This window comes from Somniosus microcephalus, chromosome 1 (assembly GCF_052327205.1).
Source record: "Somniosus microcephalus isolate GS21.2 chromosome 1, FLI_Smic_1.0, whole genome shotgun sequence".
NCBI classification, from domain to species: Eukaryota; Metazoa; Chordata; class Chondrichthyes; order Squaliformes; family Somniosidae; genus Somniosus; species Somniosus microcephalus.
Window position 1 is genome coordinate 356,994,891 of NC_140987.1, and position 12,867 is coordinate 357,007,757.

The 12,867-nt window shown below is 45.6% G+C and overlaps 1 protein-coding gene across 6 annotated transcripts in view; it reads right to left on the reverse strand.

Annotated features, from left to right (window-relative positions):
• The window catches only part of lrch2 (leucine-rich repeats and calponin homology (CH) domain containing 2), a 203,225-nt gene that overhangs the window by 40,447 nt on the left and 149,911 nt on the right, over positions 1 to 12,867 (reverse strand). For all 6 annotated transcript variants that reach the window (XM_085995737.1, XM_085995745.1, XM_085995730.1 and 3 more), the window contains one exon: positions 12,496 to 12,636. In XM_085995737.1, the coding sequence (XP_085851863.1) occupies positions 12,496 to 12,636 (141 nt within the window). The remainder of the gene's footprint in view (positions 1 to 12,495; positions 12,637 to 12,867) is intronic.

Consider the following 12,867-nt stretch of genomic DNA (forward strand, 5'->3'; position numbering starts at 1 on the left):
GTGTGGAGTGAGGAGCGCGGCGAGGTATAAAACCGGCAGCGAGCAGCGAGGCTTACCAATTCAGCAGCTGGAGAGAGAGGTAAAAAGTAATCAAAGTGTGACGTCACCAGAAAGCAGGTAAGTGATTGGTTGGTGAGTATTTCTCTCTTTTTTGAACTTAAACTCTGTGGTTTACAGTTACGAAGGTCTCTCTGGTGTAGCGGGGACTGTTGGTAAACCATTTAACTGTAGTGTAATTAGTGGGACTGATTGATTTAATTTAAATTCTATTAATTAAAGGGTAAGTCATGGCAGGACAGCCCGGCCACGTGGTATGCTCCTCCTGCGATATGTGGGAACTCAGGGACACTTCCTGTTTCCCTAACAACTACGTGTGCAGGAAGTGCATCCAGCTGCAGCTACTGACAGACCGCATTGCGGCACTGGAGCTGCGATTGGATGCATACTGGAGCGTTCGCAATGCTCGGGGCATCGTGAATAGCACGTTTACAGAGTTGGACACACCGCAGGTAGAGGTTGGACAGGCAGAAAGGGAATGGGTGGCCAACAGGCAGAGTACTAGGCGCAGGCAGGTAGTGCAGGGGTCCCCTGTGGACATCGCCCTCTCAAACAGATACACCACTTTATGAGTACTGTTAGGGGGGATGGCTTATCAGAGGAAAGCAGCAGCAGCCAACTTCCTGGCACCAGGGGTGGCTTTGCTGCACAGGATGGGAGGAAAAAGAGGGGTAGAGCTATAGTAATAGGGGATTCTATTGTAAGGGGAATAGATAGGCATTTCTGCGGCCGCAAACGAGACTCCAGGATGGTGTGTTGCCTCCCTGGTGTAAGGGTCAAGGATGTCTCAGAGCGGCTACAGAACATCTTGGAAGGGGAGGGTGAACAGCCAGTTGTCGTGGTGCATAGAAGCACCAACAATATAGGTAAAAAGCAGGATGAGGTCCTAAAAGCGGAATATAGGGAGTTAGGAGGTAAATTAAAAAATAGGACCTCAAAAGGTAGTAATCTCAGGTTTGCTACCAGTGCCAAGTGCTAGTCAGAATAGAAACAGAAGGATATTTCAGATGAATACGTGGCTAGAGGAATGGTGCAACGAGGAGGGATTCAAGTTCCTGGGACATTGGAACCGCTTCTGGGGGAGGTGGGACCAGTTCAAACCGGACGGTTTGCACCTGGGCAGGGTTGGAACCGATATCCTAGGGGGAGTGTTTGCTAGTGCTCGGGGGGAGGGTTTAAACTAAAATACCAGGGGGTTGGGAACCTGAGCAGGGAGACAGAGGAAAGGGAAACAAGGATAAAAGAAAAAGATAGGAAGGAGAAAAACAAAAGTGGCAGTCAGAGAAATCAACAGTTTAAATCAAACGTGGCCACAGTAAATAATAATTCTAATAGGTCTAAGAGTGTTAAAAAAACAAGCCTGAAGACTTTGTGTCTTAATGCGAGGAGCATTCGTAATAAGGTGGATGAATTGGCTGCGCAAATAGAGGTAAATGAATGTGATTTGGTTGGGATTACGGAAACGTGGCTCAAGGATGGCCAGGGCTGGGAACTCAACATCCAGGGGTATTCGATATTCAGGAAAGATAGGCAAAAAGGAAAGGGAGGTGGGGTAGCATTACTGGTTAAAGAAGGGATTAACACAATTGTAAGGAAGGATATTAGCTCTGATGATGTGGAATCTGTATGGGTAGAATTGAGAAATACTAAGGGGCAGAAAATGTTAGTGGGAGTGGTATATAGACCTCCAAACAGTAAGGCGGAGGTTGGGGATGGCATTAAAAGGGAAATTAAAGAAGCGTGCAATAAGGGCACAGCAGTCATCATGGGTGACTTTAATCTACATATAGATTGGGCTAACCAAATTAGTAACAATACTGTGGAGGAGGAATTCCTGGAGTGCTTACGGGATGGTTTCCTGGACCAATCTGTCGAGGAACCAACCAGAGACCAGGCCATCTTAGACTGGGTATTATGTAATGAGAAAGGATTAATTAGCAATCTTGTTGTACGAGGCCCCTTGGGTCGGAGCAATCATAATATGATCGAATTCTTCATTAAGATGGAGAATGAAGTAGTTGACTCAGAGACAAGGGTCCTCAATTTAAATAAAGGAAACTACGATGGTCTGAGGCGCGAGTTGGGTAGGATTGATTGGGGAATGTCACTCAAAGGGTTGACGGTGGAGAGGCAATGGCAAACATTCAAAGACCGAATGGATGAACTACAGAATTTGTTCATCCCAGTTTGGCATAAAAATAAAACAAAAAAGGCGACTCAACCGTGGCTAACAAGGGAAATTAGGGATAGCGTAAGATCCAAGGAGAGGACACATAAATTGGCCAGAAAAAGGAATAATCCTGAGGATTGGGAGCAGTTTAGGATTCAACAAAGGAGGACAAAGGGATTAATTAAGAAAGGGAAAATAGAATATGAGAGTAAGCTTGCAGGGAACATAAAAACTAACTGTAAAAGCTTTTATAGATATGTGAAGAGAAAAAGATTGGTGAAGTCAAGCATAGGTCCCTTGCAGTCAGAATCAGGGGAATTTATAATGGGGAACAAAGAAATGGCAGACCAACTAAATACATATTTTGGTTCAGTCTTCACAAAGGAGGACACAAATAACCTCCCAGAGATGCCGGGGTGCATAGGGTCTGATGAAAGGGTGGAACTAAAAGAAATCAGTATTTGTAGGGAAATGGTGTTAGGAAAATTGATGGGACTGAAGGCCGGTAAATCCCCAGGGCCTGATAGGTAGCTAATGTTACCCCACTATTCAAAAAAGGTGGTAGAGAAAAAGCGGGGAATTATAAGCCTGACATCGGTACTGGGGAAAATGCTGGAGTCCATTATAAAAGATGTAATAGCAGAGCACTTGGAAAGCAGCGACAGGATCGGACAAAGTCAACATGGATTTACAAAAGGTAAATCGTGCTTGACTAATCTACTGGAATTTTTTGAGGATGTAACTGGTAAAATAAATAAGGGAGAACCAGTGGATGTGGTGTATTTGGACTTTCAGAAGGCTTTCGATAAGGTCCCACATAAGAGATTAGCGTGCAAAATTAAGGCACATGGGATTGGGGGCAAGGTATTGACTTGGATAGAGAGCAAAGAGTTGGAATAAACGGGTCGTTTTCCGAGTGGCAGGCAGTGACTAGTGGGGTATCGCAAGGATCGGTCCTAGGACCCCAGCTGTTCACAATATATATTAATGATCTGGATGAGGGAATTGGGTGCAATATCTCCAAATTTGCAGACGACACAAAGCTGGGTGGGAGGGTATGCTGTGAGGAGGATGTCGTGAAACTCCAGTACGATTTGGACAGGTTAGGTGATTGGGCAGAAACATGGCAAATGCACTATAATGTGGATAAATGTGAGGTTATCCACTTTGGTGGCAAAAACAGGAAGGCAGATTATTATTTGAATGGCAATAGATTGGGAGAAGGGGAAGTGCAAAGAGACCTGGGTGTTCTTGTGCACCAGTCGCTGAAGGTAAGCATGCAGATGCAGCAGGCGGTTAAGAAGGCAAATGGTATGTTGGCCTTCGTAGCAAGAGGGTCCGAGTACAGGAACAAGGATGTCTTGCTGCAGTTGTACAGGGCCTTAGTGAGACCGCCCCTTGAGTATTGTGTGCAGTTTTGGTCGCCTTATCGGAGGAAGGACGTTCTTGCCATGGAAGGAGTGCAGCGAAGATCCACCAGGCTGATACCTGGGATGGCAGGAATGACGTATGAGGAGAGATTGTGTCGATTGGGCTTATACTCACTGGAGTTTAGAAGATTGAGGGGGGATCTCATCGAAACCTATAAAATTCTGTCAGGCCTGGACAGACTAGATGCAGGAAGGATGTTTCCGATGGCCGGGGAGTCCAGAACCAGGGGTCATAGTATAAGGATAAGGGGTAAGCCATTTAGGACTGGGATGAGGAGGAATTTCTTCACCCAGAGAGTGGTGAACCTGTGGAATTCTCTGCCACAGAGGGCAGTGGAGGACAGTTCATTAAATATATTCAAGAAGGAGTTGGATATATTTCTTGAGGCTAAAGGGATCAAGGGATATGGGGAGAAGGCAGGGACAGGGTACTGAATTTGGATGATCAGCCATGATCTCATTGAATGGCGGAGCAGGCTCGAGGGACCGAATGGCCTACTCCTGCCTTCTATGTTTCTATGTTGCAAGTCCAGCACTGTAAGTGTTGAAAAAACTAATTGAGAAATGTAATTAAATCTCCTGAAGTCAAGAACAAAGCAGAACTGAAGTCCAAATGGCAAAAAACAGGTGTGTAGCACATCCTATTAGAGACAAAGAAGGTCATATATGCTTCGAGGCGCAGGGCAAGGCTAGAATACTCAATGAGTACTTTGTGTCGGTGTTTACTAAGGAGGTGGATGCTGACAAAATATCAGTAGAAGTGGAAAAGGTAAAGCAATAGAAGGGGTAAAAATTGAGATAGGATATACTAGAAAGACTGGTTATGCTTAGTGTGGACAAGTTGCCTGGTAAAGATGGTTTGCATCCCAGGTTGCTAAAGGAATTGGGGGAGGAGATAGCGGAAGGGCTTGCCATAATTTTCCAATCTTCTCTAGATGCGGGGGAGGTGCCAGAGGATTGTAAAGTGGCAAATGTGACACCGTTGTTCAAGAAAGGGTACAAGGACAATCCTAGTAACTACAGGCCGGTCAGCTTAACATCAGTGGTGGGTAAAGTTTTAGAAACAATAATCAAGGAGAAAATGAAGGAGAGGTTTAAGCTAATTAAGGAGAGCCAACATGGATCTGTAAAAGGCAGATCGTGTTTGACTAATCTAATTGAATTTTTTGATGAAGTAACAGAGAGGATTGATGAAGGGAATGCAATGGATGCGGTCTACATGGATTTTCGGAAGGCATTTGACAAATTGTTCCAATGAAGCTCAACGTAAGCTCGAGGAACAGCACCGTATCTTTCGATTAGGCACTTTACAGCCTCCTGGACTCAACATTGAGTTCAACAATTTCAAACTACAGGAAACTTTCTGGTATCCGGCACTGACGGGACCGAGCTGGTGCCGTTAGATCAAAACTGCCGTAGAAACCAGCGCTAATGTTAAAACATACGGAGCTCAGAGCTCTGTGTGAAGCAACAAACCCTGTTGCTTAGCAACAGCTTTAAAACAGTCGGCACAGCTTGCAAGCGTCTAGCTGAAGCTGTTGCTTAGCTACAGAGACGCTTGCAGAGCTAGGACTGGTGAAAAGAAGCAACGAAAAGAAAAAAAATTCTGAACCGACTCCTGAATTTTGCTGGTAGATAGAGCTTTCCGGACATTTAACCTCCGGATAAATTAAAGTTTCCTCTATAACCCCTGTCCTCATTTTTCATGCTGTATGATTTTGCCATTCCTATTTGCAACATTTTATCTTTCCTGCCTCTTACATAAACACAGTATGTTCCTTCAATTCCTTCCTCCCCCTCCCGCACCCCAGACCTGAAACTGTTGAGTCTGTGTGTTCCAGTTATGCTTATTATAAATCACTGGACACAGACAACAAGAATAACTTTAACAGGTCTTTACTATTCGGAGGTCAGGGCTGAACTGCCCAGCAAATCACGACACAACACCACCGGTATTACAGTATACAGCAGCCAAGAGAAAGTAGTACATCTCTTAAGGTAGTTCTCTTAAGGTGGAACAGGTTACATACACCACAATCCTCCCTTTTTAGCTTAACAGTGTATATCCCCATTTAACATTATATACAACTTCATGCAAAACAGTTCAAAGATTCAGTCTCCGAGGAGGCCTCCTGATCCGAGTTGGATAACGCCTTTCAGGAGTCTCGGATTCTCGTTGCTGGGGTGACTCATCTAGTTGATCTCTTATGGATTGGACATCATCATCAGGTACATTCACTTCTGAGGTAGATGCTTCAGGTTCACTAACTTCTTCCACGGTTGTCTCTGCCGTAACCATGGGTTCGACCCTTGTTCTCGATTCTACCAGTTGGTCAGCATGACGTTGTATTACATTTTCACCAATATCTACCGTGTACATCAGGGGTCCTTGTCTGGCCCGAATTGTTCCAGATTGCCATTTCTCATTTTTATAGTCCCGAACTAACACTGGTTGTCCTATTTCGAAACTCCGAGTGGTCTTGTTATTTATATGCTGGAACGGTTTGTTTTCGACTTCCCTCCGCACATTTGGTTTTAACAAGTCCAACCTGGACCGCAACCTCCTGTTATAGAACATCATGGCAGGACTTTGGTTTGTCACTGCATGAGTGGCGTTTCGATATGCCAGTAGGAAATTGTCCACCTTGTGTTGTAGTGGAATCTGATCTTCGCTCATGGCCTTTATTGCTTTTTTGAACGTTTGTACAAATCTCTCGGCCAACCCGTTTGTAGCCGGATGATATGGGGCAGAGGTATAATGTTTCACCCCATTCTTCATGAATTTCTGGAATTCTTCTGACACGAACTGCGGTCCGTTGTCTGAACATATTTGTTCTGGCAATCCATTTCTTGCAAATATCGTTCTTAGCACCGCGATCGTCTTTTCCGAGGTAGTGGTAGTCATCTTGATCACTTCTGGCCATTTAGAATGTGCGTCCACCGCAATTAAAAACATGGAGTCCATGAATGGACCAGCAAAGTCAGTATGTACACGTTGCCATGGGGTTGAAGGCCATTCCCATGGATGCAGCGGTGCAATCGGAGGTGCATTTTGAACTTTTTGGCACCCTGAGCAGCTTTTCGTCAGATCCTCTATCAGTTGGTCGATACCCAGCCACCACACATAAGCCCTAGCAAGGCTTTTCATCTTGACTCCCCCCCAGATGACCTTCATGCAGTTCCTTTAGAACTCTCTCTCTTAACTTAGGAGGAATAATCACCCTTGTTCCATACATCAATGTTCCTTGACAGATGGACAGCTGTTCTCGTCTTGCTGAGAATGCCGGTAACAGTGGATCACCATGTGCTGGCCATCCCTTCACTGTCAATTCGTAGACCCGGGACAGTGTCGGGTCGTTCCTGGTTTCTCTCAATACTTGCATTGGTGACTGGTAAACATTCGATGATGGTCGAGTGAAATAACTCAACAGGGTCAACCGTCGGTGCCTCCTCCGCTGTAGGTAGTGGCAGGCGCGACAGCCCATCAGCATTACCATGCTGCTTTGTACCTTTGAATTCGATCTGATATTGATGTGCTCCTAGGAAAAGGGACCATCTCTGGAGCCTCTGTGCTGTCATCACCGAAACACCCTCCTTAGGGTTAAAAATGGATACCAACGGCTGGTGGCCTGTCAGTAGCGTAAACTTTTGGCCCTGCAGGTAATGATTAAACTTCTTTACTCCCCACAGGGCTGAGAGCCTCCCTATCTATCTGAGCATAGTTGCGCTCAGCGGAGGTCAATGATCTGGATGCGAACGCGACTGGCCTCTCCAAGCCATTTGGCAACTTGTGTGAGAGTACTGCCCCAATACCATATGGAGAAGCATCACAAGCCAAACGAATAGGCAGCGTTGGGTTGAAGTGAGCCAACACTTCCTCTGAGGTGATCAATGCCTTGCTTTTGCGAAAGGCCCTCTTACAGTCCTCGCTCCACTTCCATGGTACTCCCTTCTGCAAAAGAGCGTTCAGCGGGTGCAGCACCGTGGATAAATTTGGCAGAAACTTATGGTAATAGTTAATAAACCCTAGGAACGACCTCAACTGGGATACATTATCCGGAGCGGGAGCCTTCAGAACAGCTTCGATCTTGTCAGGAGACTTATGAAGCCCCTCCTGGTCAATGACATGACCACAGTACGAGATCCGCTTCTGAAAGAACTCACATTTCTGGCGATTAACTCGAAGTCCATATTCTTTCAATCTGGTGAGCACCAGTTCCAAATTTGCAAGGTGTTCCTCATCATCATCTCCTGTAATCAGAATATCGTCCAGGTAACATTGTGTGCCTGGAATTCCCTGTAATACCTGCTCCATGGCCCTCTGCCAAATTGCTGGAGCCGATGCCACTCCAAAAACCAGTCTTTTATACCGATACAAGCCTCTATGCGTGTTGATCGTGAGATACTGGCGTGACTCTTCCTCAACTTCCATCTGTAAGTACGCCTGCGCCAGGTCTATCTTGGTGGTGTTATCCGCCAGACAACGAAGCGAAGATATCCTCAATCCGCGGAAGCGGATATTGCACCGTGTGAAGCACCGGATTAACAGTGATCTTGAAATCTCCACAGATGCGAACCTTCCCCGGTTCCCCCAGCTTGTTGCTCGATGAACGCTTCATGACGGGAACAATGGGCGTGACCCATTCGCTCCAGTCCACCTTTGACAGTACTCCTGAACGTTCTAGCCCTTCCAGCTCAGCTTCCACAGCAGGTCGTATCGCATAAGGTACCGGTCTGGCTTTGAAAAATTTCGGGTTTGCATGTTCTTCAACCTTGATGTTTGCCGTAATTCCTTTCAGTGTTCCCAGTCCCTGTTGGAACACCTCCTTAACATCGTCCAATATTCTGGACAATCGTTTAGGTTTGACATCTTTTTTACCGGAATCTACCGTTAGTGCTTTTAAGGAATGCCAGTCCATATTTATTCTCCTGATCCACTCCCGTCCCAGTAGTGGTGGACCTCCCTCAGGTAGCACATATAAGTCCATTCCTCGGCTTTCTTTGCCCTTGTGGACCACCTTTACCTTTAGCTTTCCGATGGGGTATACTCTTTGCCCCGTGTATGTTTTCAATACAATCTCCGTATCCCGTAGGGGAATATGTGGGAATAACCTTTTGTAATCTTGCTTATTCATGACCGTCAATGCCGATCCAGTGTCCAATTCCATCTTCACTTGGACTCCTGCTATCTGAAGTGTGACCCAGATAGTTTGGAGGTCTGCTTCATTACCCACATTGTGTACTCTTAGACAACCCAGTTCCTTACTGCTGGAGTCTGAATCTGACTTCTGTTCATCCGAACTGTTCTCTGTCACCTTGTGTACCTTTCTGCACTTTTCCTGCGGTGACTTTTTGTTGCTGGTCTTCTTTCCTGACCGGCATACTTTAGCTATGTGACCAAGCCTGCCACATTTTCTGCATTCCTGATTTTTGAACCAGCACTGGTTCTGATCGTGCGTTGTCTTTCCACAACGATAACACTTTACTGCACCCAAGGCCATTTGATTGGTGCTGAGTTCCGATGACCTTAGCTGCATTTCCGCAGTGCCTCTCGCTGCGGCTTCGTGCGATGCTGCAATAGTGACAGCTTTATCAAGCGTAAGATCATTCTCCTCTAGCAGTCGCTTTTGTGTTCCTTCTTTTAACAATCCACACATAAATTTATCTCTCAGCGCATCTGCTAGTCCTGTTCCAAACTGACAGTACTTTGCTAGCTTACGCAGTTCAATTAAGAATTCAGCGTTGCTTTCTTCTTTCAGCTGCGTTCTTCTGTAAAATTTAAATCGTTCCGCTATCAGCAGTGGCGTGGGATTTAAATGATTTTTCAGGACAGTAACAATATTCGCGAAAGTCTGATCCGCCGGTTTATCTGGTGATACAAGGTGCTTCAATAGCCCGTACGTCTTCGCACCCATTGAGTTTAATAAGGTTAGTGCTTTCTTATCATCTGGTACCTCATTTGCTTTACAATAAACTTCCATGCGTTCTACATACATGGCCCAATCTTCGACATCGCTATCAAAAGCATTGATGTTACCATGTTTAGGCATCCTTGCAAGTTTCTTTAAATTTTCTTTTTCCCAAAATGGCGGCTTCCCACGCTTGTCTTCTTCCACCGCCTACTAAAATGGCGGCTTCCCGCGCTTGGCGGTTTTTCCCACGCTCGTCTTCTTCCCCCGCTGGCTGTAATGACGATTGCCGTGCTGCTGCCGTTCTCGCCTCCCCAGCGGTTCTCAATTCCCCAACGCTGCTTTTGCTCCCCCGCGGTTCCCGTGGGCATTCACGCTTCCCCTGCTGTTGCGCCTCTCAGCCCCGCTTGCAGGCCAGTCCTTTACACCGGCTGCGGTTGAGTTCTCCGCGGTTCTCGTGGCCTTAACGCTGCCCCAGTCGCTGCGCCTCTCGGCCCCGATTGCAGCCCGGCCCTTTTCACCGGCCGCGGTCGAGTTCTCCGCCCTTTTTCCTCCGTTTTCCCTCCCCTACTCCACAGCCAACGCGGCCGACTTTCTGCTCGTGTCGCTGATCGGCTTACCCACCACCGTGGTAGAAGGGATGATCACTGCCTGTCGCTGATGGAGGGCTTCTCGTTCTGAGGACGAAGCTGCCTTGGATGTAAAACTGCCGCAGGGTAAGATCGGACTCGTCGCCACTGTTGAGTCTGTGTGTTCCAGTTATGCTTATTATAAATCACTGGACACAGACAACAATAACTTTAACAGGTCTTTACTATTCGGAGGTCAGGGCTGAACTGCCCAGCAAATCACTACACAACGTTTATATACCGGTGTGGTCACCACCGGTATTACAGTATACAGCAGCCAAGAGAAAGTAGTACATCTCTTAAGGTAGTTCTCTTAAGGTGGAACAGGTTACATACACCACAGAAACGTTAACTCTGTTTCTCTCTCCACGGATGCTGCCTGGCCTGCTGAGTGTTTCCAGCGTTTTCTGTTGTTATTTCAGATTTCCAGCAACCGCAGTATTTTGCTATTGTACCACATAGAAGGCTGGTTAACAAAACTGAGGCTCATGGAATAGGTGGGTCACTGGCAGCTTGGATAAGGAATTGGCTTAAGGACAGAAAACAGCGAGTTGTGGTAAATGGCTGTTTTTCAGACTGGAGGATGGTAGACAGTGATGTTCCCCAAGGGTCAGTGCTGGGGCCACTGCTTTTTTCATATAAATGACCTGGATATTGGCATACAGAGTAGAATTTCAAAATTTGCCGATGACACCAAACTTGGGGGTGTGGCAAACAGCGACGATGATACCAATTGACTGCAACAGGACATAGAAAGGCTAGCAGAATGGGCAGACAAGTGGCAGATGGAATTTAATACAGAGAAGTGTGAGGTGATGCATTTTGGCAGAAGGAACAGGAAGAGGCAATATACACTTAATGGCACAGTTTTAAAGAGTGTGCAGGGACAGAGGGACCTGGGAGTGTATGTGCATAGGTCCCTGAAGGTGGCAGGCCATGTTGAGAGAGTGGTTAGCAAAGCATATGGGATCTTGGGCTTCATAAATAGAGGTATTGAGTACAAAAGTAGAGAAGTTATGCTGAACCTTTATAAAGCGCTGGTTAGGCCACAACTGGAGTATTGCATCCAATTCTGGTCACCACACTGTAGGATGTGAAGGCACTTGAGAGGGTGCAGAGGAGATTTACCAGAATGGTTCTGGGGATGGGGGATCTTAGCTACAAGTACAGGTTGGAGAAGCTGGATTTGTTTTCATTAGAGCAAAGGAGGTTGCAGAGTGATTTGATAGAGGTGTACAAGATTGTGACGGGTTTGGATAGGTTAGATGGGGAAAGGCTGTTCCCACTAGTTGATGGGACAAGGACGAGAGGGCACAGATTTAAGGTTTTGGGCAAGAGATACAGGGGGAACGGGAGGAAAAACTTTTCTACGCAGCGAGTGGTGAGGACCTGGAATTCGAGGCCGATGGAAGTGGTAGAAGCGGACTCACTCAATGTTTTGAAGGGGAGACTGGATAGGCACTTGAGTGAAATAAACTTGCAGGGCTACGGGGAAATGGGACTGACTGGATTGCTCTTCAGAGAGCCGGCATGGACTCGATGGGCCGAATGGTCTCCTTCTGTGCCATTATTACTTTATGACTCTGTGGTTGGAAGCTCATCTCGGTGTCAAATACGACACCGAAGGTTGTGAACAGTCCGGTTCAGCCTCAGACAGTTACCAAGAGAGGAATGGAGTTTGTGGCATCAAGTACAGTAAAGATCAAGAGGTATTGATTTAGCCATTATAGTGCAAGTGGATGGCGGTTGTATGTGCTTCGATGTGGCGTATCTGGGATGTTGGTGAGGTACAGAGGAATCAACAGCAAAAGTGTGGATATGTTTGGATGATGAGCATAAGGAGGAGGAACAAGTAAGAGTGTTAATGGAAAGAAAGACAGAATGAGTCATCAGCTACAGCACTGGCAGAGAATGGGAAACTAGGCAGGCATGAACAAAGCTTACTGGGAGCTCATATGATGACAATATGAAAATGTGTCCACCATGTTGTAACAGAAATCAGGTGAATGATTATTCTGTTTTTGGTGGTATTGGTTGAGGAAAGAATGATGGCCAAGGGAGAATTGCCAATTGTCTTTGAACCATCTATATCTTTCAGAACCACCGGAGCATTCAGACAGATTTCAGTTTTATGTCTTATCCGTAGAACAGTATTTCAAACGATGCAGCACTTAACTGTCAGTTGATATTTTGTAACCATGTCTTGCAATGGGACTTAAACCCATAACCTCACTCATGTTTTAGAAATTCTAAAAGATAATTTATATTAATCAAATGACTAGCAGAAAAGCTTCAGATACCTTCATATGATCTTTTCTGATCTGTTTAATATGTCGCCTTTCTTCATGACGCCATTTTACATGTTGCTGTGTTTCAGTGCATTTATGTTCTGCATTAATTACATCTTGTTTTTTCTCAACTTCACCAGAAAAACCTGTAGACTGTAATGCATGCAAAAAAGTTTTAGGCAAGCAGTTATGGAAATATATAAATTTATGCAAACTAACAGTAAAGTTTTCAGAAACAGGAGTACACAGAAATTGTAAATATTATCAATACAAACTACCACAAAAGCTTTCTGCTCTGACTTCAGTTAAAATTTTGACCAAAGTTGTAAAATGAACATAATCAACAACACAAAACTCTTTACAAGGCGCACTGAGCTATTCTGT